At 38.8% G+C, this 26,564-nt stretch overlaps 1 protein-coding gene and 1 long non-coding RNA gene across 5 annotated transcripts; one reads left to right on the top strand and one right to left on the bottom strand.

Moving 5' to 3' along the window:
* Window positions 1–12,375: 12,375 nt before the first annotated feature.
* On the bottom strand, window positions 12,376–17,671 carry LOC104601077 (uncharacterized). 3 transcript variants are annotated; one of them, XR_735818.2, is made up of 6 exons: window positions 17,523–17,671; window positions 15,465–17,339; window positions 14,500–14,704; window positions 14,134–14,333; window positions 13,802–14,058; window positions 12,376–13,149 (listed from the first exon to the last, which is right to left on the bottom strand). XR_735818.2 is itself a non-coding variant. In XM_010264268.2 (5 exons), exons 2-5 carry the CDS (start codon window positions 17,251–17,253, stop codon window positions 13,997–13,999), a joined length of 2,256 nt encoding a protein of 751 aa, XP_010262570.1. In that variant the 5' UTR covers window positions 17,254–17,339; window positions 17,523–17,671; the 3' UTR covers window positions 13,467–13,996. The 3 variants fall into 3 exon arrangements, 2 of the variants coding, with proteins under 2 accessions (XP_010262570.1, XP_088754621.1); XM_010264268.2 differs by lacking the exon at window positions 12,376–13,149 and having other exon boundaries at window positions 13,467–14,058; XM_088898495.1 differs by lacking the exon at window positions 12,376–13,149 and having other exon boundaries at window positions 13,467–14,058; window positions 15,465–17,266; window positions 17,523–17,647.
* Window positions 17,672–17,732: 61 nt separating this feature from the next.
* Window positions 17,733–24,951, top strand: LOC148802202 (uncharacterized). Of its 2 annotated transcripts, none has more exons than XR_016082641.1 (3): window positions 17,733–18,115; window positions 18,280–20,059; window positions 22,216–24,951. It is a non-coding gene; the product is annotated as an uncharacterized LOC148802202 (long non-coding RNA). The 2 variants fall into 2 exon arrangements; XR_016082642.1 differs by having other exon boundaries at window positions 17,816–18,115; window positions 19,348–20,059.
* Window positions 24,952–26,564: the final 1,613 nt, after the last annotated feature.

Here is a 26,564-nt window from a genome sequence, read left to right as displayed (position 1 = left end):
GCCCAAAAGACTGCTTCCCACTGCTCAGAATGGATTCGACCAACGAGGAAAAGACCTCATTCATCACAGAGTTCGGCCTATACTGTTACAAGGTTATGCCCTTCGGATTAAAAAATGCTGAGGCAACCTTTCAAAGGCTTGTGAATAAGCTGTTTCAACCCTTAATTGGCACAAAGATAGAGTGCTATGTAGACGACATGGTCGTCAAGACACAGTTCTCGCACGAATTAATACACGATTTGTGTTTTGTATTTCAAATCCTAAGGCAATTCAACATGAGACTAAATCCAAACAAATGTATCTTTGGTGTCACCTCGGGCAAGTTCCTAGGGCACATCGTTAACCAGCGCGGCATTGAGGACAACCTAGATAAGATTAAGGCAATCATAGACATGAGACCGCCACAAAAATTGAAGGAGGTTCAAAGGTTAAATGGCCGCATAGCCGCCCTGGGCCGCTTTATGTCCAAGTCGGCAAACCGCTGCCTGCCTTTCTTTAAGGCAATTAAAGGCAAAGGGTTCGAATGGACCCCCGACTGCCAGCTCGCGCTCGACGAGCTCAAGAATTACCTCGCTAGTGTGCCGGTCTTAACCAGGCCCGAGGAGGGCAATGTCTTAGAACTGTACCACTCGGCAAGCGACGAGGTGGTCAGTTCGGTACTAATAAAAGAAGTAGATTGGGTCCGACGACCCATCTATTATGTTAGTAAAATTTTGTAGGGAGCAGAGACGAGATACCCGCAGATAGAAAAGTTGGCATACACACAGATAATTGCAGCTCGGAAACTCCGCCCATATTTCCAGGCTCACACTGTCATTGTCTTGACCGATAAACCTCTGAGGCAAGTCTTACTCAAGCCCGAGGTCTCCGGTCGGTTGACGAAGTGGGCCATTGAACTCAGTGAATACGACCTCCAGTACAAGCCCCAAACTGCCATCAAAGCGCAAGCCTTGGCAGACTTTGTTGCAAAATGCACATTCAGCTCCGAGGTCCCTAGTCCGATCGAGCACGAGGCTCCCAGTTCGGGTGAGCTCGGTGCTCCCAGGCAGGTTGAGTTCGAGCATCGTGAGGTCGCACCCAGTTCGGTATCTCTCCTGGTTAGGCTGAGCGCGAACTGGGATGAGGAGCCCTGGATCCTTCACGTAGATGGCTCTTCAAATCAGCAGGGCAGCGGAGCCGGTGTAGTTCTTCGCGGCCCGAGTGGCATAAAACTGGAGTATGCACTACGCTTTGAGTTCGCGGCATCCAACAATGAGGCGGAATACGAAGCATTGATAACTAGGCTAGCCCTAGCGCAAGAAGTAAGAGCGAAGCACATAGTCGTCTGTAGCAATTCCCAACTCGTTGTCAACCAGGTCACCGGCGAATATGAAGCTCGCGAGTCAACCATGATCGCCTACTCAGCAAAGGTAAAGGAGATTCTGCTCAACTTCCAATCACACTTCATCAGGCAGATCCCGAGGTCAGAGAACACTGAGGCCGATGCCCTGTCCCGGCTAGCCAGCACCAGTGACAACACCATGAGAACCGTGTATATAGAGGACTTACCTCGGCCTAGTATTCTCAGGGGGGCAGAGGAGGTTGCTCCCGTCCTTGGAGCAGAGCCGAGCTGGGTTGACTCACTCGCAAGCTTCCTGCTACACGAAACCCTCCCTACAGATTGCAACGCAGCCAGAAGGGTGCAACGCCAGGCAGCCAAGTATGTCATAATAGACGAACGGCTGTACTGATGATCCTACACGCTCCCCTATCTACGTTGCTTGCGACCTACCGAGGCCGAGCTCGTACTACGCGACACCCATGAGGGTCTGTGCGGCGGACACTTGGGGGGCAGGGATCTCGCCCAGAAGGCACTTCGACATGGGTACTACTGGCCAACGATGAAGGCAGAGGCCATCGAGCTCGTTAGAAAATGTGACAAGTGCCAGAGGCACGCCAATATCCACCATCAGCCTGCCACCGACCTCAAGTACCTCACTAGTCCGTGGCCCTTTGCACAATGGGGCATCGACCTACTAGGACCATTCCCGCCAACAACAGGTGGGAGGAAGTTCCTAGTAGTGGCAGTGGATTACTTCACAAAGTGGGTAGAAGCCGAACCCCTCGCAACAATCACAGCTCGAAACGTCCAGAACTTCTTTTGAAGAACATAGTATGCCACTTCGGGTTACCTCGGGTACTGATCTCCGACAATGGCAAGCAGTTCGAGGACATCAAATTTCAGGAATGGTGCCAAGGTATGGGGATTCGGCAGAATTTCACATCGGTTGCGCACTCGCAAGCAAACGGTCAAGTAGAAGTCATGAACAGAGCTATCCTCCGCGGGCTAAAAGCGCGACTAGATAGAGCTAAAGGGCTGTGGGCGGACGAGCTACCCAGTGTTCTATGGGCCCACCGAACTACGGAGAAAACCGCCACGAGGGAGACCCCCTTTAACCTTACCTATGACACCGAAGCAGTAATACCGGCGGAGATCGAAGTACCCACACTGCGACTAGAAGCATACGGCGATCAAACAAACGAAGACAAGCTGCGTACCAACCTCAATCTACTCGACGAGGTAAGAGACCTCGCGTACATCCGGACCGCAGCTTACCAGCAAAGAGTAGCTCGGTACTACAATGCCAGAGTAAAAAAGCGGAACTTCCGCGTCGGCGACCTGGTCCTCCGTAAGATCATGGCACCCGAGCCCGGCGTTGGCAAACTCAGACCGAACTGGGAAGGACCCTACCGAGTAAAGAGAACACTCGGGGGAGCATACGAGTTCGAAACCCTAGAGGGCAAACAAGTACCCCGGAAGTGGAACGTTGTCAACTTAAGACGATACTACCTATAAATCACCAAACGAAGTGGACTAGGAGTCGCTACCAGAGCCTGAGGGCTAGAATGCCGAGCTAACAAGGACCTCGGCACCATAAGACTTAGTCACCTCTTCGGCATGGGCAAGCAAAGGCAAAATGCTAACACCTAGCTGACAGGCGAAGTGCTAACAGCGAGCTAATAAGGACCTCGGCATCTCATCATCATAGGTATATAGTCAGTTCGGCAATATAGTCAGTTCGGAAAAAAGAGAGGGTGACAGAACAACACTTAACCAAAAGGAGGACATTTCATTGTAGAATACTCTGTGTACATTCCAAAAAAAAAAAAGAAGCGAGCTCACAGGCCCGGAGGTACATTTTCCTCGCCCTCGGAAGGCACTTCAATGATACCCGAAGGTCCTGCCTCATCCTCAGAATCCGGTTCACCATCAGTCGCATTGGCCATCTCCGAAGTAATGCGCGAAGTAGTTATGGCACTGATGTCGAGCTCGGGGTACGTGTTCCTGATCATCCACCAGCTCAGTTTAAAACCCCTTCTGTACGAGCCCACCATCAGGTCGTCAAAGCATGGCGAGGCGATATAGTGATCGACGGCCTTCTTCTTGGCATCCTCGATGCCCTGAGAAAAGATCTCAGTCCTCTCCCTAATATCCTCCTGAAGGTATTCGACCCGATGCTGCAAGTCCAGCCTCAGGTCCGCCATGTGCTTCACCACCACTCCCAGGGCCTCGGTGTCTCTCTGAGACCTTGCCAGCCTGGCCTGTGCAGCACGAGAAGCCGCTTCGACAGCGCGGGAAGCCTCTTCGGCAGCTCGTGCCTGCCTCAAGCTCCTTTCTGCCTGGGCCGCTAAAGCATGGATGGAGGAGTTCACCTACCAAAAAGAAAAATAACGACAATGTTAAAAGAGTAATAGCGAGAAAGGTAATGACAAGGAGCCCGACAAGAAGTCACTGACTTACCACCATGGCATAAGAGGCAGCACACCCGGCTACGTGGTTCAAAGGAAGCTCGGCCCACGCTGCGACCTCCTCAGGGTAAATAGCCTCCTTACTTTTTCAAAGAGCGTGGTTCGGCGACAACACGCTCATGAACTCGCCTTGGCCTCCCGAGCCTGAAGGCCCAGCCCGCGTATAAGCAGCCTTGGCATAAGGGGCCCCTACCGCTTCTTGTACTGGAGGGGCCATCTTGGGCTCCCTAGGCGGATCCATTGGCGAAGAGCTCGGTACCTCGGGCTCCGCATCTCGGGGCAGTTCAGCACGAGTCCGTTTGGCAACTCGCTTCCTCCTCTTCATGGCATGAAACATGTTCCCACCGCAAGTTTTTTCTACGTCTATCGCACCCGCAAAAAGAGCTCGGCATCAGGAAAATGAAAGAATGGAAAGCAAAACAAAGGCAAGCCTCTGAGCAAGGAACCTACCCGAACTCAGGCCAGCCTGGATGAGTTTGGCCTCCGTCAGATAATGGTGGCATTTTAGCCCGAGCCGGGCCCAGTCCCGAAGGCCCTTTGCCGTCTCTCTATCTAGCGTAACACCGGGGTCAGGGGTAGCCAACCCCCACCCGGTTTGGAACGGCCACCCCGTTGCACTTCGTACCACGAAGTAGTCCCGTTCCACGTCGGAACCTTGTTGGGAAGATCGTGTAAAAGCTTGAACCCCGGGCGAGGAGACAGGTAGTACGCCCGCCTACGCTCGAGAAGGGGACCCGCTTGCTTCTTAAGCATGAGAATAGAAGAGAAGATCTCTAGGTCTAAAGGCAGAATGTGTTCGCAAAAGAGGGAGATAGTCCAAACCAAATTGCGGATAGAATTCGGGTGGAGCTGACCGACGATGACACCGAAGTGGTTCATAACCTCGACGATAAGAGGGTGGAAAGGTAGGCGCAGCCTGGCGACGAGCTGCTCCCGGAATATCACGATCTCGTCCGGACCGTGTTTCCAAGGGAAATCGCTCGAGGGTATAAAGTAAGTATACTCCCCGGGCAGGTTGAACTGGGTGATAAGGGAGTAAAGCCCCTCAGGCGTCATGGTTGAAGACCCGAACTTGTCTATCGTCCGACCTCGACGGGAGGAGGACGCCAAACTACCCGAGGCAACTCGGCCTACGGGTTTGAACTCATCCTCGAGCTCTACCTTGGGCTCACTAAGGCTGTTAGGGGTTGCAGCTCGGTTCGTGGAACCTACATCTGACCCCCTCAAGAAGCTGTCTAAGCTGTCCGAGCTAGACATCGGGAGGAAAGGAAAACCAGGAAGAAAGTACTGATTCACCTAGAAAAAGCTAACGAACTACGGAAGGTTGACGCGAGCTCAAGAAGCGAACGCAGGAGAATGGCGATGGAAAGCAACTGGGGGTCCCCCACTATTTATACCCACAGTGACCGAAAACCGACGGCTCTGATCAAGGCAAATCCAACGGCTTACGATCAAGCTGACTGCACGCCTCCTAAGTCCAAGACGTGACTGGCCACACATCTTTGGAAACTGAAGTGGCGCCGGCGCACGTCTCCCAGGATTGAAAGCAGTAGTGGCACGTTTTTTGAATTTGAAATAAACACCCTCTATCACGTCTCCCAGCGTTTAAAGACGGATTGGCGCGCTTTCTAACTTTTTGGCGCTCGAGGAATCCGGAAATCTCCTGACGTACGTACGCACACTTCACGCCATCAGTCAACCAGTTTGAAATACGGGTCAAATCCACCCATTACCTCGCGAACTCCCCGCGCTAGGGTTGCCTTAGCGCGAGGAGTGGGGGGCAATTGATGGAGGAAGATTTGGCCCGACCTCTAGGCCACCCAACACATGGAAGCAACCGAGGGTGACCTGGCAGGAGCGACAGCTCAACACGGCAGTGCGCTCAAGGCGCGGGCTCCAAGAGGAAGAACCAGCGGTCTGAGCTCCCCAAAAGGAGCCCGAACTCTCCCTTTGACCCCGAGCCTTACAAGGAGCACAAAGGGCATCAACCCGAACTGGCCCACCCCAGGGCAGTTCGGGCCACACTTCTATCCGAACTCAAGACTTCACCTCGCACACCACTCCGACACTTCGTCTCCAGGCCGCCGAACTGAACAACCGTACCTGACACCAAAGGAGTCTGTATTCTGAGGCGGCGCGCCTGACTGACTTAGGATCTGACGCTTGACAGCCGCACTTCAACAACCACCTGCCACCGCCACCTCCAGTTACAGAGACGGCTCCGACAAAGAGAGCAGTGGCGGTTGTCTGCCCCAGCAGAGGTGATGACACCCAAACTGGCAGAAGTGCAGAGGTAATGATACCCGACCTGACAGGAGCTTGGGAGTGAGTGCGCGAAGTGGTTATAAAAGGCCCTCTTCCCCCCACGAATGGAGGTACGTGATAACTTTGCGCCATCTGATTTTTTATCTTGCCTTTGAGAAAATACTAACTTGAGCTTCAGAGCACTCTCATCGGGTTCCTCCCCGGAGACTACTTGCTTTCTTCCCCATTTCAGGCACCTTTGCTCCAGTCAGAGGCAAGATCGTTGACAGCTAGGACCGACCGGATTGCGCTCCATCAACTTATTTAAAAAATAATTATGGATTATTAGTTAAAGAGTTTCCCTAAATTATTTGATAATTGTTAACTATAATTATTGATTTTATAGAAATTAGTAAATTATGCTAATTTTCAATATCTTTTATCAATAAATTATTATTTTAAATATTTAATGAAAATCTATTAAATTATAATGATTAATGTAAATTATGCTAAACAATGAAATTTTAAACTTTTATTAATAACAAAAAATTATTAAATAATGGAATGTTTATTAATTTTTGGTAGATTATTAAATTATTTAATATTTATTAAATAATGGATTGTTTCTGAAATAATTATTTCATAATTTTTGGTTGAATATTTTCTAGAATTTTTTAATAATTTTCATAACTAATGGATTATTTAACAATAGATTATTATTTAATAATAGATTATTTAACAATAATGGAAGATGCCATGAATATATAGAAAACATCGAATTCCCCTTATTCTTCTCTCTTTACTTGAAATCATGTCCATAGATATAAATATTGTTTGATTTGGAAAACCAAATCTTAATAAATTATGGCCCTATTTGTATGGAAAAGTGGAAAGAATAGAGGGGAATTAGATATAGAAGTGAAGGAGAGGATAAAATATATACTGAGCTAATTAAGGAGAGAAGTTAGGTTTTTATAGAAAGTGAGAGATGTGAGTTGGGGGAGAGAGAGAACCCAATGGGAAGGGATAGGAATGAAGGGAGAGGGTGCTGAGGTAGCAAATTGGGAGTGGTGGAAAAGGGGAGAGGAGAGAGAGTCAAGGAGAATGCTGGGTTGGGGTAATGGAGCAAGAAGCAAGGTGATGTGGACAGTCTTGCTATACACACACACAATTACTGAAAATACAATATATATAAATTCTAGTATATATAATTTTTTTAGAATTATTAATTGAAATAACTGAAATTAGTTATTTACAATATTATTTAGTTACTTAAATAATATCATTATTTAAGTTTTTAAAATATTAATTACTTATTAAATTTAAGAAAACTTTATGCTTTTTTAAGAATTTTTTTTTAAATTTATTACATAATTTCATTATTTTAACTATTTAAAATTTAGTTATGTTAAATATTTCATTCTTTTAAATACTTAGTTATTTAAATATTTAATTAATTTGTAAAATATTTAAAATTTATATTTGAATTTTATTTATTTTAAAGTTATTAATTATAGTTTACATAATTTTGTGATAATTTTTGTAAAAAATATAAAACTATTAATAATATGAATATTATTAAATCTGTTATAATTATTTTTGTGTTTTTAATAAATATTTTAAAGTTATAATATAATTTTGAGATAGTATTTAAATAATTCTTAAATTTTTTAATTCAAACTTTCTTTAGATAAATATAGATAAAATGTGGATGTGAGGATAAATAGGAATTAGAGATAATTTAGGAGAAAGTGGGGGCTAGTGGTGCCACTTGGCTAGACACTAAAAAGGCAAATCCCTCTTTCTTTATCTATTGGTTGTTAGAGAGGAGATTAATTAGGTGGGAAGCTAATTTAGGAGAAATTTTAGTAGATGAGATTATTTAGGTTATTGGGAACATGTGTGAGAGAGAAATTAATAAAAAAAGGAGTCTCCCATTAGTTGTTTCAAAAATAACATGGAATAAAAATTCAAAAAATTCAAAAAAAGGAGAAAATTACTAGACTTATGCCTCTCCTTGCTCCATTACTCCCACCTTGCATTCTCGTTGACTCTCTCTCTTCTTCCATTTCCCCTACTCCCAATAAGCCAAGTCACCAGACTCCCCCTCAGTATTTCCAATCCAATTACCTAAAAATATTCCTACAATCTCTCTCCTTAGATATCTCCTCTAACCCATTAGGTACCCCAATCCCCAATCAATTCAAATCCCTCCCCCCAATCTATATCTACTCTCTCTCTCATTTAAAATATTCATGTTAATTAATAAATAGTTAAACTTGGTTAATATTTAATCCAATCCATATTCAATGAGCATTAAATTGTTATTACCAAAAATTAATAAATACAGTTATTAATTAATTCGTCATAACTTTTTAATGCATTTTAGGTAAATACTGTTATATTCATATTAATTAACAAAATTTTGTAGAAGTAAAAAACTCTTTAAATAATTTCTATAAAATTGAGAATTATATTTAACAACTATCAAAATGTATAAAATTTTTAGTTATTTCTATTATTATAGTTAATAATCGAATGCAGATGGGGGAATAAAATATTATAATCTTGAAAAATGAAAATATTAATTAATTTATATTGGAAAATAAAAGATATATTATTGTACTTTTGGAACATTTTTGGAAGTTTATTTAAAATGTAGTAAATAATTATTGAAAATTATTGGAATATTTTGGAAAATTATTGAAAACTTGTGTAATTTTCATTGTAAATTATTGTGAATTATTAAAGCTAAATGAGTATGGGAAAGGGAAAACTGTAATTTGAACCAATAATTACAAAATTTATTAAGATAAATTAGTTAAATATTAGAAAAACGAAATTATTAATTAGTTTATATTAGAAACTATAAGATAAATTAGTGTAACTTTGTTAGTAAACCATTTAAAAAGAAAATAAATTATTTAATAAAAGTTTAAAAATAAATTTCAATAAGTTTTCAAAATAAAATAAACGTAATAAATTTTCCAAATTTTTTATAAAATTACATTTTTGAAAATTAAAGATAATTTAGATACTTTTGGAAATTTACCATTTGGTTGATATTCAGTATATCCTTGTGACCATTTTTTTCATCAAATTGAATATTGGGTTCCCCATCCTTGACGGAGTGATGAGGAGTGGGTGCCTTGTCGCGAACCTGCCCGACACTAAGGACATGCAAGGAAACTTTGATGATTCCGCATCCCCAAGGGGGAGTGGGTGCCTAGCCCTAAACTAGCCCAACATCGGGGACGAGGCGGGGAAAATTTGAGGATTCCTTGTCCCTAATGGGGAAGTGGTGTGCCTTGCCATGAACCATCCGTCATTGGAGATGAAGTAGGGAAATTTGAGGATTCCCCATCCTTGACCAAGAGTGGGTGCCTTGTCATGAACTCGCCCAAGAACAAGGACGGGGAGGGGGGAATTCAAGGATTCCCCGTCCCTAACGGGGACTAAATACCTTGCCCTGAACTACCCAATACTGGAGACGAGGCAAGGAAATTCAAGAGATTCACCATACCTAACAGGGAGTGGGTGCCTTGCCCTGTACCCACCTGACACTAGAGAGAAGGTGGGAAAAGTCGAGGATTCCCCGTCCCTAACAAGGAGTGGGTGCCTTGCCATGAACCCGCTCGAGACTAGGGGGGGGGGGGAATTCGAGGATTCCCCATCCCTGACAGGGAGTGGGAACCTTTTCCTAAACCCGTCTTCTCGTGCAATGCATGGGTTCCCACTAGTATATATATATAGCAAGACAGTCCACGTCACCATGACTCTCTTTGCTCCAAACCCCCTTCTTAATTTCTTGTGTTTTTTATTTTTTATTTTTTTAATTCCACAGAATTACCCATTAAACCAATAAAGAAATAATATAAGCTTAACTATTTCTAACAACCATAAAGAAAGAGGGATTTTCTTTTCTAATGTTTAAAGTGGCACCACTTTCCCCCACTTTCTCCTAAGTTGTCTCTAATTCCTATTTATCTCCAATATTATCTCTAACTCCTATTTATCTCTTAAATTATCTCTAATTTAGTAGAGAGATTCCCTCCTAAACTATCTATAATTCATATTTATCCTCTCCCCCAATTTTTATCTACATTTATCTAAAGAAAGTTTCATTTTATATTTTTTACAAATTCATCATGAAATTATGTAGTATCAATATAAATTATAATTTTACGAATTATTCAATTTAAATGTTATTCAAATAATAAAATTTAACATTAAAAAATAAAACATTATTTAAATATTTCAATAACTAAATATCTTAAATAAGAAAACATTAAAAATATCTAAATAATTATATAACAAAATATTTAATAAAATATAATAACATTAAATTAAAAATAATCAAATAATAAAAATTTTAAATATTTTACATATTATTTAAATATTTAAATAACGAAATATTTAACATGGCTTAATTTCAAATACTTAAAATAATGAAATTATGTAATAAATTTTGAAAATTTCTTAAAAGAAGAAAAATAATTATCATAGATTTCACAATATTCTTAATAATAATTTAATGTTTTAAAAAATTAATGACAAATTATGTAATAATAGTACTAATTATAATTTTATGAATTATTAAATTCAATATATAAATGTTTTAAAAATTTAAATAACAATATTATTTAAATAACTAAATAATATTGTATATAAATAATTTCATTTATATCATTTAATAATTATAGATAATAACTTTCAAAAATATAATATTTATTAGTAATAATTTTACAATAATAGTGTATATTCATTGTATATATATATATATTAAAATTAAAATTTATTTTATTTTTATTAATTATTTATTGTATTTTTTGATAAATATGTTTTCAATAATTATTTTTAAATCTATTTTTGTTTTGTTACATAACAATAAATTGTCAGTAATTATTGGAGATTAAACAACTATTATTTAACTTTTGAAATTTAATTTATCGTATTTATTATATTTTGTTATAATTTTTTTAGTAATTATGTATTTTTTAAAATTTATTAATTAATATTTATAAGAGTTTAAACTATTATTTGATATTATACTATTTATTGACTATTTTAATATATTTTTAGTAGATATCTATTGTATTTTCATTATAAATGTGTTTTCAATAATTGTGTATTTTTGGTATAAATTTTAAATAATTATTGAAGATTAAACTAATCTTATTTATTAGAGATTATACTATTAATATAGCGGAAATTAGGAGTGGTCAAGTATCGGTTCAGTTTGGTTGCTGGTTGTTTCGCTAACCAAATCGACCTAGTTAAATTGAAAATTTATCACCTGAAACTGATTAACCATTAGTGAAAACTCACCAACTCGGATTGTATCAGTTTGGGTCTATTTTCAATTTTGTTTCTTTGATTAAAAGATTTAAACTAAAAAGTTAAATTTAAATTTAATAAATTACAATATAATTATTAAAAAATAAATTAAAAAATTAAATTTATGTTATAAAATATTTTAAACAAAGAAATATAAGAATTTTCCTACTTTCTCGTATTAAAAATTATATTTAAAATATAAAATTTTAATATATATCTATTGTCGGGTCGATTTACAAATGGCCAAATCGAAACTAACCTAATTTAGATGAATTGAAAAAATGTTAGACCAAAGCCGATCGAAAATACTAGGAAATTGACCAACTCGGATTGAATTCAATCGAATTGGTTATTGAAAAGTTAAAATATAAAATAATTATATATTTCTATTGTTTAACTTTCATTTAACAAAGCCTGTGCATCGCACAAGTCCCCACTAGTATATTATATATTAAAAAGGTCTTTACACAACAACCCTACCCTTTAGACACATGGCATTGTAAAATTTTAATAAATAGAATGTTAGAGGAGGTTAAACTCTCACTCTTAAAAAAGTCTATCCACTCACAAAAAAGTGATAACTCCACTCTCTTAAAATTCACACATAGCATCCTAATACCTAAAAAGTAGCCACTTCAAATGTTATGGTAAAACTGAATTTTATTCCAAGACAACCATTTCAAAAGTAATGATTAAACAAATAATTTAACTTAAAAATATTTAAAATATTAAATAAATAAAATAAAAATAAATGAAATTCATAAAAATGACTAAACAATTAATACAAATGGTGTGAATTTTATTCTTTTAAATGAAATAGTTCATTAATTGTAAACTAGATTTAACTTTTTATTGGAAACATAACCTAATTTAGCTTTTAAAAATAAATTTATCAAAAAAATAGTAAATACCAATTAAAGTGGCTTACTGCTTACAAGCAAGACTTTATTTAATCTCTTAAATCATATTAAAAACAACATAAATTAATAATGATTTTCAAACAAAATAAGTCAAAATAGATTGTCAATTATATACAAAAATGTAAGACCCATGTTAATTTTTCTAATTTAACTTTTATAGTTAAATAGTAAATTTTAAATTAAATGATATAAGTACGGGGTCATTCCTAGTATATAGATAATGACCGTGAAGTGGAAACTCTGTCCCTTCAGCGAAGCGCCTTCCTCCCCGGAAGAAGCCGGACAAGGCGGCAAGCAATAAGTCGAAAAAAAAAACCCTGTCGCCACTTTCTAACACCCTATTACCCAACAACCGTCCAGTTCCCCACGAAAAGTCTTCGCAATTCCGCGGCATGCGGCACCATTCATACTCATCCATGGTAGATTGTCACTCTGCGACGTTGTACTCAGCGGCCACTTTTCTTATGCATCTGTGTGTCCCAAGCTCCTATCTGAGAGATACATACAATAGTACAAACATGATCACGAGATAGTACTAGTTTGGCTACGATTAACCTGGTCTGCTTTTACGGCGGAGCAACTTTAAGTTGGGAGTTGGAAAATGGGAATTGGGGCCCCTTAACTGGTGATTGCTGATTCTCGTCTTCGCTTCGCAACCAGAAGAGGCTTCAGGCATGCCCTTTCTGTATATGTAGCATAAAGCCATAAACCAAAGTGCTGATGTCAAAAAAGTTGCTTCCAATCTTCCAGCATGCCTTATTCATCAAAAAAAAAATCTTCCAGCATGCCCCTTGACTCTGCAAGATCAGCTCTGCTGTGCGACACCTCCCCAGTCCCTTTTTTCCCTTTCTTCCCTCCCCTAAAGCAAAGTTTACGCGGGCAGCTTGTTAGCAAGTGGCAATCCATTTCTTCACTAGTTTAGGTATTAATATGCTCTTCTAATCTAGAAAATAATCAAACAATGAATTCTATTCAGCTATAAGATATTGAAGCTAATGACATGGAAATTCGGATAATACAAGGTCAATAACGGAATGGCCAATGATTACCTACCCTCTCCAAAGTTACATCTTTCATTAAGTACCTTTCTCCCATGAAGCTTTGACTATCTTCAATAATAGCAATGCTATGAAATGAGAACCATAAATTTCACTCATTCTTTGATGCCGGTTTCACTTTCACAGAATAATTTCTTCTCTTCAATTGCACAAATGATCAAATTCTGTAATTCTATAAACTGGGTCCTATTCAAGGACTCAAAAAAATAAAATAAAATAAAATAATAGGTCTATGCTTTCTCGAAGAGAATTCCAGTCAGTCACAGATACATATACAAAGGTTCATTGTTCTTGTTTTGCCTAGTCTCCTATATTTCTACATGCTTCAGAAGCCATTATACCAACAATGTTAAGAGTATCTAGATGTAGAACTAAACTGGAAACAAGAAGGAGAATCATTATTTACTAAGCAAGAAACTTGGAAATAAAAGAAAAAGATGACAAATGATTTACCTTATTTCAACTGTAAACTCCTAATACACACGTAATTTACATGGCTTTTCGTCCTGCATTATAAAATGAGATAACCCTCTCATTGGCATGGACTATCTGGAGATGTGGCAAGTAACAAGTCAAGCCTCTTAAATCAGCAATAAATAACAGTTCTTATGGATTCCACCCTCAAAGTCCTGAATAATGTGACATCCCCTACTGACGGCCATTCTCCTCTTCGTCTCTGACTCCATTGAAAATCTCATCATCTTCAAACCCTGTTTGTTATCCAAATTAACTTAACTGATTTTACCTACTTCAGTCAAAGTTAACAATTAAGGAACTGACATTACCTGCATCCAAGCCATAAGCCTCGTCATTTGGAGATGGTGCCAGCATAGCATTAGCTAAAGGTTGGTCAAGTGCCATCCAATCTGAACTCCCATTTTCCATTGTCACTGCTTCCTTCTCAGTGATCCAGTTTTCAACAGTATCAATGTTGTCAAAGGAGATAGGGTCCATAGCATCCAGTTCTTGATTCTTTCTGAGAAGCCTGTACATAATAATAGAAAATTGTTGGTCATTCATTTTCCACAAATGCATTCTCTCTTTTCTTTTTCTTTTTCCACCTTTTAGGTTCTTTAACTGTTCAAAATACACTGCATGATCATGAAACACTTTTAATCAGTACGAAAAGGATGCAACTATTTTTTTCTTACCTTTGCCGCAACCGCAAATTATATTGAACAAAAACAAGGTCACTAAGCCTCTGATGCTCAAGCTGGTTTCTTGTGACGTTATGAATTTGCTTGAAGGAAATCTCATTTTGCTTGAACCCAACTGCACTGCAAGTTTGATTGAGAATACGAATAGCCAAGCGTGACAAATTTGGGCAACCTCCTCCATAAGTAGACCACCATTCAGCTATGAAGATTAAGATTTTAAGAGAAACAGTGGTGTGAGAATAATATATATATATATATATATATATATATAGAAAACTGCATTTTTTTTCATATATAGAATACTACATTAGAATGCAGAAAAAAAGGAAGATCACTTCCTCCCCCTGTCATGCATGCATAAGCCCATAAGGGGCTAGGGCACAAAACAAGATACAATAGGGAACAATTGACCCATCAGGTGAGTTAAGTTTGGCTCCAGTGGTATTTTCTGGGAATTTAATAAAAGTTTGCTATCAATTGAAGGAATAAATTAGACATGTTGAATCATTTGACTGTGATTATATCTGTCCTACAAAGATACATTAAATATGACCTGTACAAATGTAGTCTGAACTGTAATTTTCAGAAACAGCTAAATTACCATGGAAATTGGAAATGGCATGAGATTCGAAAACAGAAAAGGTCATCTCAAATAGACAATGAAGCTAAATCAAGGTGAAGCAACTTGTGAATAAAAATTGGTTATATGCCAAATGTGACCCTCAAAAATGTCTGTTCATGTTAGAAACAAAATTCCCTGCCCAACCCCCAAGAAAAGAGAGAAGAGAGGGAAACAATCCCATCTCTTTTGTGTATATAAAAGGAAAGAATGTCAGTTTTCCCTGCTCTCACAGTGCAATATAGAACGTAAGCCAATTAATTAAACAAATGAGTAAATGAAACACCAATATAAAACATGACACAAAAACATAATTACATCTAAAAGAAAGAATTCATACCAGGAAGCATGGTATTTCTTGCTCTAATTGCCATCTTTCGCCCAAAATCCCCAACAGCATTCTTGTAAGAGCTCAATTCTTTGGTAATTTTGTCTTGAATTTTTATCTCAGATACTAACCTCTCAATACAATCCAACATCCCTGACATGATTTCATTATGTACATCTCCTTCAATGCTGTAGAAAAATTTAGGATTAAGATAGAAACCTGCCGCCTGGAGAGGACGTGTTAATTGCTTATTCCATCTTTGATCTATAACATTCCAATAAACCAAGTAATCCTTCTTTTCAACAAATTCTTTCTTAATTGCCTCTTTTGCTCTATACATGCATTCATATATATAGCCCATTGCAGGCCTTTTATGACTACCAACCATTCTTAGAACACGCAAGAGTGGTTCTGTTAAATGAATAATACTACTGCATGAAGACCAAAATGACTGACTATAGATGATATCAATCATTGTAAGCCCCTCTGGCTTCTTTGAATATGGACAGTCCATCCACTCCTGTGAAGTAACCATGTCCTGCAAATTACTTTTAAGATTAACCATGTTTTGCAAGATTGTGAAGTCTGTTGCAGAGCGGGTAAGTGCAGGTTGTATTAAATCTTTTCCATATGTATACTTTCTCATCATATTCAAAACCACAACATGATTATAAATGAATCTTGTCATTGATTTAACATGCTCAAGTATTGCATTTATCCATTCAAATTTTCCGAAATCCTCAAGCATCAAATTTATGCAACGAGCTGCACATGGTGTCCAATACATGGTAGGGAATGTGTCAGTTAGCTTTTTCCCAGCAATAATATAGTGATCTGCACTATCTGTAATCACTTGCAATACATTTTGCACCCCAACTTCTTCCACAACATTCTTAAGCAATTCATACAGAACATCAGGTGATCGAACTATATCTGATGCATCAACAAATTTCAGAAACACTGTCCCTTCAGGACAGTAAACCAAGAAATGTATCAAAATTCTACCCGTTTCTGTTGTCCATTCATCAGCTAGGATAGAACATCCAGTCTTTGCCCATGTTCCTTTATATTGATCCACTACACCCTTCACTTCTTCAACTGAATTCTTTAAAATCCAGCCTCGAATATCATGATATGATGGTGCTTTGAGCCCTAGTCCTTCTGATACAATAGCATCAATCATTGGTTGAAAATAGACAGAGTTGACTGCATCCAGAGGTGCCCCAACATCATAGAGAAACCTACCAATTGCCATATGCACTTGATCCTTCCCCTTTGGTAATCCTAAGGTAAGGTTACTGGTGGGATGAGCATGAGGAGTAACAGGAGGAGAAGAAGTATTTCCAGTTCTCCCTATCATTCTTCTATTAGTCATTCCTTCCTCTTCCTTGGCTAACAATCTCAAATGTGGTTCCCCTGCATCAGGGGCCGCAAGCAACTGGAGTCCAGTAATTGCTTCACTCTGAGTAATCATTGTTTCCATCTCACCGGTGCCCAAGAGACGATTCTGAATATCTTCTGGTCTCTTTTGTTTCCTCCTCGATTTTACAATGGACCCTTCCAGGCTTTGTCGCATGATACGCCGAACATCTGGATGCACTCTAGGGCAGGTAGCTCCATTTCCTTTCTGACCAGCTAAGTGTTCTTTAATTCTATGAATTCCCCCACCCGAAAACATCTTTCCACAATAGATGCATTTGAGTCGGGTTCGATTCTCAAACTTAAACATTTGGCAGTGCTTCCATGCTACGTCGCGTTTCAGTGCACCAATAGGCATAGGTTCCAGTTCAGTCTCCATCATCAACTAACGATTACTGAAAGCAGGACTGGCAACCTAAGTGGAAGAGCAATGCAGCAACTAGTCCATAACACAACAAGCACTTCCCTCTTCAAAAGACATAAAAAGCAAATCAATTTATCCAAAAAAAAACACTTAAAAGCGTTCTTCATTGCAAATAACAGACCAATACTACATGGAACTACCTACAACTTAAGACATTTTCACAATCTAACTGCCGGAGGAAAGAAAACATATCGAAGAAAAAAAGCATATTTTACATTTTTACTCACCTGTGATCTAGCAGTTCTGTCTTTTCAGCTCCGACGACGAACCAAGAAGAGAGAGAGAGTGAACGGGAGAAAGAGAGAGAAAGAGGGGGAGAGGGGAGGAAGGGGGAGAGAAGTTTCTATTTCGGTTGAAGGGAGAAATTGAGCGACAGGCTGGTTCGTTGTTTATAAACCATTGGAGAGAATTGACGTTTAACCGGATGAACCAGTTATATCTGTGTGGACAACGGGTTTTTATTTCTCTTCCGACCAGATCGGGTTTTACCGGATGAGCCGGTATCTACGAGGTCAACTCTGCCATTGGACCGGTTCTAAGTAGATGGAACAGACATCGACGGCCGTGGTAGAGCCGGCGATGGTTCAGATTCCGGTTAAACCGGCCGGAGAACGGCGTTTTGGGGTGATAAAACCAGTTCTATATTGGAGCTTTTGGCAGGTCTGGTTAATCGTTTGGTTGGTTATTCCTGAGAAAAGTGGAGAACGACGGCTCGATTTTCTGTCTTTCATGTCGCCGGTTTGAATATTTATGGAATCTGATCGATTGGCGAAGCGTCTCGTCCGAGTGGTGGATAGATCTGTACCGCTGTTAGTTTCAGGTACCGATGGAACTCTGGCTTCTTTATGTTTAACAAATATAGATATATGCTTGTCCGAATTTTCGACTTATTATGCTTCCATTAAGCTTTTCTCAAGCTCTATGACCTCGAGAACTTGATTTTTTTTTCTTTCTTTTCCTTTTAATTGCTTTTCATTATAATAGGTGGACGTTGATTATTTCTGGATTGGCTGTTGGAGGTTATTAGGGTCAAGCTAGGATTAGGGTTACGCCGTGGCTAAGATTATAAGTTATTATATCCTCATTTATTGGTGCAATTTTTTAAATATAGATTTCCATGGAGTGGATCCTTTCTTTCTTCCGATTTTATCGAGACAGACCCCAGTCTGTTTATGTTAATATTCAGAAAAAGAAAGTGTCATTTAATTGTTTAATCAACAGGAAGAAGGCTAAGCTAGACTTCGAAGTGCTTAGAACGAATTAGAATTTTCAATTACTTTCCTTACTGATCAAAAAAAAAAAAATTCAATTACTTTCCTTTTCCAATTCCTAGTGCGATGCAATTTGTACATATCATCCAGATTCACAGCCAAACTTATCCAAATTCATACCAAACCTTTATGAATTGCAAAATCAGAAGAAACTATTATTATTCCATACATTAGAAGGGCTTACCACATTACTGGTAATGCTGACTTGAGAACACAAGATACCACTGATGTGATACTCCCTTGTTTGGCTAATCTGAGATGTCTTAGTTACCTATCAAAGAAAATCTTTAAATATTTTAGTTACAGAATTATTATAAATCCATAAGTGGAACTGGAACTGCTAAATGAATTATACTTGACCAAATCTGTTCTAAGAAAACTTTAGGTTGCAGCAAATTGTTTTGGTCAGAAAACCTTTGTACTGAGACAAAGGGGGCAAAGGGGTGGCAGAAGCACACCTTATATGACTATTCTCTAAGGGGCTGCATTATAGAGTAACAGAGGATGGGGAATAAAGTATCTTAGCTTGTGAAAACATTCAAAATATTGTTACCTGGGCAGGACCAACCCAGGGATTGGACTTGATTCTCAATTAAACATACAATAAGAAATCCCCACACTAGAATATCAGGGACCAATCTGATAGCTTCAGCTTCTCCCCTGTCAAACCTCTTAAACAACTTAGCTTGCTTAATAACAAGATCTTAGAACAATGATTGTATGGTTTCTTCAAGAATTGTTCTATAGCTTTCTGATCTGATAATCCATTTCTTGTTGCAAGGAGCTAAGGGTCTTCTCTGCTGGAGTTAGTGAAGGGGTATGCATCTCAGATAGCATCAAATTATTTTGAAGTTGAGGGTGGCCCTTGCATATGAGTTGACACCATACACCCTAATGGTGTTTTGGTACCAACTTGATGAACACTGTTCTGCTAGTGAGGAACGATAGAAAACAAATGGGGAATCCAGGTCTTTTGTAGTGGGAGGTGTATTTATAAATGAAAGTAGATATATTGTAGTGTTATTTTCAGGCCCAATAGGAATTGGGAACTCTGAGTGTAGCTGATGGCTGCACTTTAGGCTTTAAGATTGACAAGAGACATTTACTTGGAAAGATTGTGCTATAAGGTGATTAGAGCACAGTTGTTTTGGGCTCAGATCTAAAGTATATAATTAAATGGGTTAGGCTTGCCTGATACATCTAGCCAAAAAGTAGGCTGTATGAAAGCTTTGTACTTATGATGTTTTATATTAATAAATAAGTTTCAGTTACTAATAGAAAAACAATAGAAAACAAATGAAACTAGAAAATGGATTATGAAGAAAATTGGATGTTTTCAATAAACCTAGCCTTTTTTTTTTCTTTTTTTCATTTTATGGATTGATTTCCTAGCCTTGCTTATCAAAAATAAGATGTTACCCTTAACCATCCTTATCCTACATTTCTTTGAATTTTTTTTCATCAATAGAAACATGTAATTATTGACATAGAAGGTGATGTGGACGCTTTTATTGGGAAAACATATCACCGCCGGCAGCAGCAGTAAAGGGAGCAAGATTTGTTGATTCTCATCTTATCTAATTCTAGCTAGATACAGTTCTTATCTTATTAGTTCAGTAGGATAGATTAAGGGAGTCTTATCTTATCAGTTCAGTCTTATCTTATCTTATCAGTTCAGTAGGATAGATTAGTAAGGAGTCTTCCTAATTAGCAAGGAGTCTTCCTAAAAGTAGGACTCTTATCTCTTGTAATCTCCTATTTAAGGAGCTGATATTATTCAATAAAGGCATCGAAAATTTCAGTCAAGAAAGAGAGCAAAGGAGAGTTGGTGATCTCTTGAACAAATCACCTTAAGGGCGGCAAGATAGGTTCTTCAAGAAAAGGGAGGAACAAGGGAAAACAGGAGGTTTTCCCCGTGAACCGACCCGTGACAAGATCCTATTCGCGGGCCCATAACAATTTGGTATCAGAGCCAAACGTCATGGGCAATCTGGAGTAGTTGACGTTCAGGGTCCACGAACTAGAGCACAGGCTCGTGGAGAACAGCACGGAGGTACGCGAAATCAAGGACGATGTCCGAGAGTTACGGCACTTGATGGAGTTGTATTTCTCTAACAAGGAAAGGAATCCAGAAGGGGCTGCAACCACAAACAGCCGCCGACCAGACTGGACGGAATCGTCCGGCGAACAGCAAGTCGTCGCCCTAGTAGCCGCGGTCGTTCCCAAGTACAGCAGGTTGGAGTTCCCTTCTTACAATGGCACCGGAGATCCTTTGTGATGGCTGTACAGATGTGAGCAGTTCTTCCGCAACCAACGGATAGGGGACAGCAACAAGGTAAGCTTAGCCACATTCCACATGACGGAGGAGGCGTAGCTCTAGTTCTATAAATTGGAGCAGGAGGAACCCGGGCTCAGTTGGACCCAATTCAAATCCTACTGCCTTCTTAGATTTGGGCCCCCATTAACAAGCAACCCATTAGGCGAATTAATCAACCTCAAACAGATGGGAACGGTGGCTGAATATCAGCGTCAGTTTCAGACCCTCCTTGCAAGAGCATCATCGGTGCGATCAGACCAGCAGGTTGACATGTTCACTGCGGGGTTAGCAGAAACCTTGAGGGTGGATGTGGAGATGCAAAATCCCCCCAATCTGGTTACTGCTATGAATTTGGCTCGCGCCTTTGAACGCAAGCTGCAACTCAACTACAGAAGTATCAGTATAGGGCGGCCTCCAGTAGCATGGGCATCCCCGGAACCACTCGGAATGGCTCCATCTTCAGCAGCTAGCCAAGAACGGAAACCACAGACGAGCAACAATTCCAGATCAGCACCCAGTGTGGGGAGCAGCGTTGTTGCACCCCCTATTAAGCACTTGTTCATGGCTGAGATGGCGGAACGCAAGGCGAGGGGACAGTGTTTTAATTGTGATGAACTTTACTCAGCAGGGCACAAGTGCAAGAGACTTTTCTGCCTCCTGGTGGAACAAGAGGAATATGAGGATGAACCCTCTTCATTGGAACCCGATCCAAGAGGGCAAAATCATTCCACCTATCTTGGATTCTTTTGATTGTGTTTCAAGACACCCATCCTGAATTCGAGCTTGAGGACAAGCTCTTAGTCCAGGAGGGGAGTAATGATGTGGACGCTTTTATTGGGAAGACATATCACCGCCGACAGCAGCAGTAAAGGGAGCAAGATTTGCTGATTCTCATCTTATCTAATTCTAGCTAGATACAGTTCTTATCTTATCAGTTCAGTAGGATAGATTAAGGGAGTCTTATCTTATCTTATTAGTTCAGTAGGATAGATTAAGGGAGTCTTATCTTATCTTATCAGTTCAGTCTTATCTTATCTTATCAGTTCAGTAGGATAGATTAGTAGGGAGTCTTCCTAATTAGCAAGGAGTCTTCCTAAAAGTAGGATTCTTATCTCTTGTAATCTCCTATTTAAGGAGCTGATATTATTCAATAAAGGCATCAAAAATTTCAGTCAAGAAAGAGAGCAAAGGAGAGTTGGTGATCTCTTGAACAAATCACCTTAGGGGCGGCAAGATAGGTTCTTCAAGAAAAGGGAGGAACAAAGGAAAACAGGAGGTTTTCCCCGTGGACCGACCCGTGACGAGATCCTATTTGCGGGCCCATAACAGAAGATGTAACTGTACAAAGACTGACATTGTCCATCTTACTTTCCCAATGAACAAGATTGCAGCAACAAAATTACTGAAACACTATTGATCAAAATTATCAACTATAATGGATTTGCTCCATTACCTTCAGGAATCCTTATATTGCATTCATTTTTTCTTTTTATTTTTGAACATTAACTAAGAATTGTATTACCTCAGTCCACTGGATGAGGATATGATACAATGTCCAGAGGTCCAATATAAAGTATATGTACTGCACCTTTGGCTGAGCTTATAACAAACAACTACACTAATAACTGCTACCATTAGCATTTGTTTGATGTCCTGTCAAGCTTCCCAAACTCTGGATCCAACAATGTCCTTCCCTATTGAGGTTTGAGTTGAGGTCATTGAGGAGAAAAAGGAAATGTTCTAAACTCTTACATAAATGGGCCTCAAATGGTGCAATTAACACTGTTTCATGTACTCTTCAAAATGGGCATCATTTACATGTTAGACCCTGGTAAATATAACTGTCCTCATGGGGGCTTTGACCTGTACTAATTATCATTCATCCATATTAGGACCCAGATTGAATGCAGACTGCATTCCCTGAATGTTAAGAATTTACTTTAGAGATATTAGGTAAGCATTCCGTTTAGTCATAAGTCTATGCACCTTTTAGTTGTTGTAGTTGGTGCATAGACTTATGACTAAACTTCTAATAGGATGGCTGCAGACAAAAAGCTTGGGTGTATAGTGTTATATATCAAAAACCTTGAGGTAGAGGGAGACTCTAAACTTCTAAGAGGATGGCTGCAGACAAAAGGCTTGGGTGTATGGACCCTTAGACAACAGATGAGGGAAATACTTTTCCTAGCAAGGGAAGTGGGAGTAATCTTCAAATGGGTAAGGAGATCAGCCAATTCTGTGGCTGACAATTTGGCAAAGCAGGGGACTCTCAGGGAAAACTTGTTTTGGGCTGTATTGTAAGACTTGAGATTTGTATGGGATCAACACTCATGCTCTGAGTGGTTAACATTCTTGTATTTAACTGTTATTTTAATGAAAGTTGTCGTTTCCAATCAAAAAAAAAAAAAGTGTTATATATAATCACCACCCATCCCCTAACCTCTCTCAGTCCATACTACATTAATCTTGTTCCACCCTACCATTCCTTACTACTTCAACCCATGCCCTTTCTAGTTTCTACAAACTATTAAAGCTGCATTGTTAGTCTAGCAGTTGCTACCAAACCCCATGACATATCTTACAAGTGATAGTTAAGTTGTGATCCCCAAAATACAATTGTTCCTATTAACTCCTTGTCTTGCTAGTGAGTCAGCAACTGTTTTTGATGCTCTGTGAGTCCAAACCCATTTCACTCCTGTCTCCCTTATGGGCTGCCTAGTTCATTTCACAGTGTGCTGATGCTCTTGTGTTCTGTGTTCCTTTAGAATCATTTATAAGTTATCTCACTATTGTTTTAGAGTTACCCTATGCCACTATTTTGTGCAAATGCAGCCTTTTAGCTATTACAGTGGTGTGTAATTTCAAGTGGGAAATTATCAGGAAATCAAGTTCTGGAGGGATTGTTGGTCTGAAGAAAGACCTCTAAAGGATTTTTGATAAAAAAACAACAACCTTTAAAGGATCTTTTCCCTGCTCTGTTTGAAGTGGCATCTAATAAGGAGGCATGTGTAGCTGAACGCTACCAATTTACCAAGTGCAAAATGGCATGATAGCATGGAACCCCATATATAGGAGAAACCTAAATGATTGAGAGGTGGCCCCAATGGTAGAGTTTAGAAACTCTACGACATACAGGTGGTAGTCAATAGAGAAGATAAGAGAATTTGATCCTGGGAAAATTGTAGCCAGTTCTCTGTGAGATCCTTCTACAATGGATTAACCAGGTAGGTGGGGTGTGAGTTTCCCAGTAACAGAATATGGTGTGCAGCTGTGCCATGCTTTTTTTGTCTGATCAGCCACTCTGGACAGAATCTTGACTAGAGAAAATCTCATCCAAAAAGGAATGCAGATACTCAACACAAATTGTGCTCTATGGCTCTATGCAATGAATGTCTAGAGGCAGTCAGCCACTTACTGTTACATTGCAAGTCATCTTAAGAGTATTGGGTCAAAAATGATAGGACTTTTTGTGTCAGGAGTTGCTTCCTTGCCTCAATTGCAGATTTTGTAAGATGGTTGTAATTGAGAGGGCTGTGTAAGAAAGGTAAAGTAGCAAAGGGAGTGTTACCTGCAGCAGTTTTTTTTTTTTTTTTTTGTGTGTGTTTATGAAAATAATGAAACACTAGGATTTTTCAAAATAAGTTCAGTGTGAAGAAGCGATAATAGTCAGAATTATGTGGAAAATGTTTCTTGGTTTGCAAGTCACAGGGGGAAAGAAAACAAATACTTTTTTTTTTTAATTTTGATAATCTTTTTTGTAAACAACCATGATCTGATCTTTTGAATGTAGTGAACAGCTTTGTATATTCCCTGTGTACAGAAACCTGTTGTACAGGTGTTTATGGTTTTTTGATTATTAATACAATTCATTACTTTACCTTTCTCAAAAGGGGGGAAAAAGAAATAAAGTTTCTTTGTTCTACATAGGTGGGAACCATTCTGTTAACCTATTTATCCTTGTAGTTGTGGAGTTTGCCATGTAATGTCTTTCTCTAATTTTGTCATCTCTGGAAAAAGAAGAAAATATCTCCAATATCTTCACCCAATTCACTATTTTGATCAATTTATTTTCAGGTCTTTTTTAAGTTGCTTGTTTTTTGCTGTTTTGGTTTTTGTGGGTGAGAGCTGGTGGCACTCGCATTGCTAGTTGCTTGGGTGGGTGCAATGCTTTGGAGTGTGCCTGTTTTCTTGTCTGCAGTTCATGTACTCCTTGTACACTTCTATTAATAAAGTTTTACCTTACCATTTTCAAAAAAAAAAAAGAATGGCATCCTCTTTGGGCTTCCTCCTTGGACATCTTCCTTGATTTTTTTTTTTTTCATCCATATTATGCTAAAACTTTTTTCCCATGTTTATCGCCTTCTACTGTAATCAATTCAGTTAAAAATGGACTCATGATTATGCCATTCTTGACAGGAGAGGTTGGTGATGTTTAACTGTTTGAATTTTCCGATGGCTGATATTACTTTTTCTCCTCAAAAGTACTACACTTTCATTTTTCTTCCATGTGATATCTAAGGATAAGTATGCTTTTGATGTGCTTAAATTAGAACTGCAATTTATTTTCTTATATAAAATATTATTTTGATCTTTTATCATGGACTTCAACCTAAGTTTGGGCATGACAAGGTTCCATGTAATTGGAGTTACTCTCTCTCAATCTGCATTGATACATCCAGTGACAATTGGATGCAATACATTAAAAATGCTAGAAATTCAGTATCTAGAAACATATCAAACTGATAACTGAAAAGATGGCAATTGGCTGTGGGCTAGTTCAAATTGTATAGACACCATAACATGGATCCAGGTGTCTATATGAGATAATGAATTTGTTTACAGCTTCTATAAGAGACTTTAGCTCAATTGGTAGAGTACTTGGGAAATAGAGCATAGCTCTCTATTCTCAAGAGGATGGTAGTTCAAATCTACCAAGTCTCTCCCATTTTCATTTATGTGATGTGGGTGGGGTTGAATACATACTACGTAAGTATACAAGGGCCTCATCTGGGATGGCTTATGTATTCCTTTATGAATTTTGTGGAATTATGATTAAGAAGGTGTTCTTTTAGAAAGCAAATGGTCCAATTTTCAAAATTGCAACCAAAATGTAGGAAAATTGGAGCGGGGGCAGATTGTTTTCTGACTTAGTCCAATCCATTTCCCACGATCATTAGTAAGTTATCCATTTCCATTAATTTTCTGTGCAACCAAACAAAACTTAAACATTTTTTGGCTGATACACCAATTAGAAAATAAATAACTCCAAGTTGAACACTGTAATTGAGAATTGTTTAGATTTTAAGCATGTATACTTGCTCTACATACATAATCACCAACAACAAAAAATAAAACAAAGAACTGTCACCACTTACAACTCTAATAATTTGGATAAGCTTCATGATGATAATGGGTACTTGTGTCACCAACTATATTACTACCGAAACAAGAAAGGTCATCCAACTATTAAATAAAAGATTAGTGCAATGCAGACCTAAAAGTTTTTTTTTGGTTGTTGTACTTACAGGTGCATCATGGACCACACTTGTGGAACAATTAGTCAGTTCAGGTGGGTACCCATCTGTCAACCCTCATTGATCATATACAGTTAAGACTGTTCATAATATTAATCGTTTTGTGCCATCTATCCTCAAAATCAAAACATGTGAGGCATTGGATTT

The sequence above is a fragment of the Nelumbo nucifera genome, chromosome 2, assembly GCF_055504915.1.
Source record: "Nelumbo nucifera cultivar China Antique chromosome 2, China Antique-T2T, whole genome shotgun sequence".
NCBI classification, from domain to species: Eukaryota; Viridiplantae; Streptophyta; class Magnoliopsida; order Proteales; family Nelumbonaceae; genus Nelumbo; species Nelumbo nucifera.
The sequence above is the reverse complement of the archived record's forward strand: the minus strand, read 5'-3'. Positions and strand labels throughout refer to the sequence as shown.

Bases quoted from the DNA above. Each gene is read 5' to 3' on its own strand.
- LOC104601077 (XM_010264268.2), bottom strand. From the start codon at position 17,253: ATGATGGAGACTGAACTGGAACCTATGCCTATTGGTGCACTGAAACGC. The intron at 14,705-15,464 runs GTATGAATTCTT...TAATCTTCATAG, and splicing joins AAGAAATACCATGCTTCCTG to CTGAATGGTGGTCTACTTAT. The intron at 14,334-14,499 runs GTAAGAAAAAAA...TATTATGTACAG, and splicing joins AATTTGCGGTTGCGGCAAAG to GCTTCTCAGAAAGAATCAAG.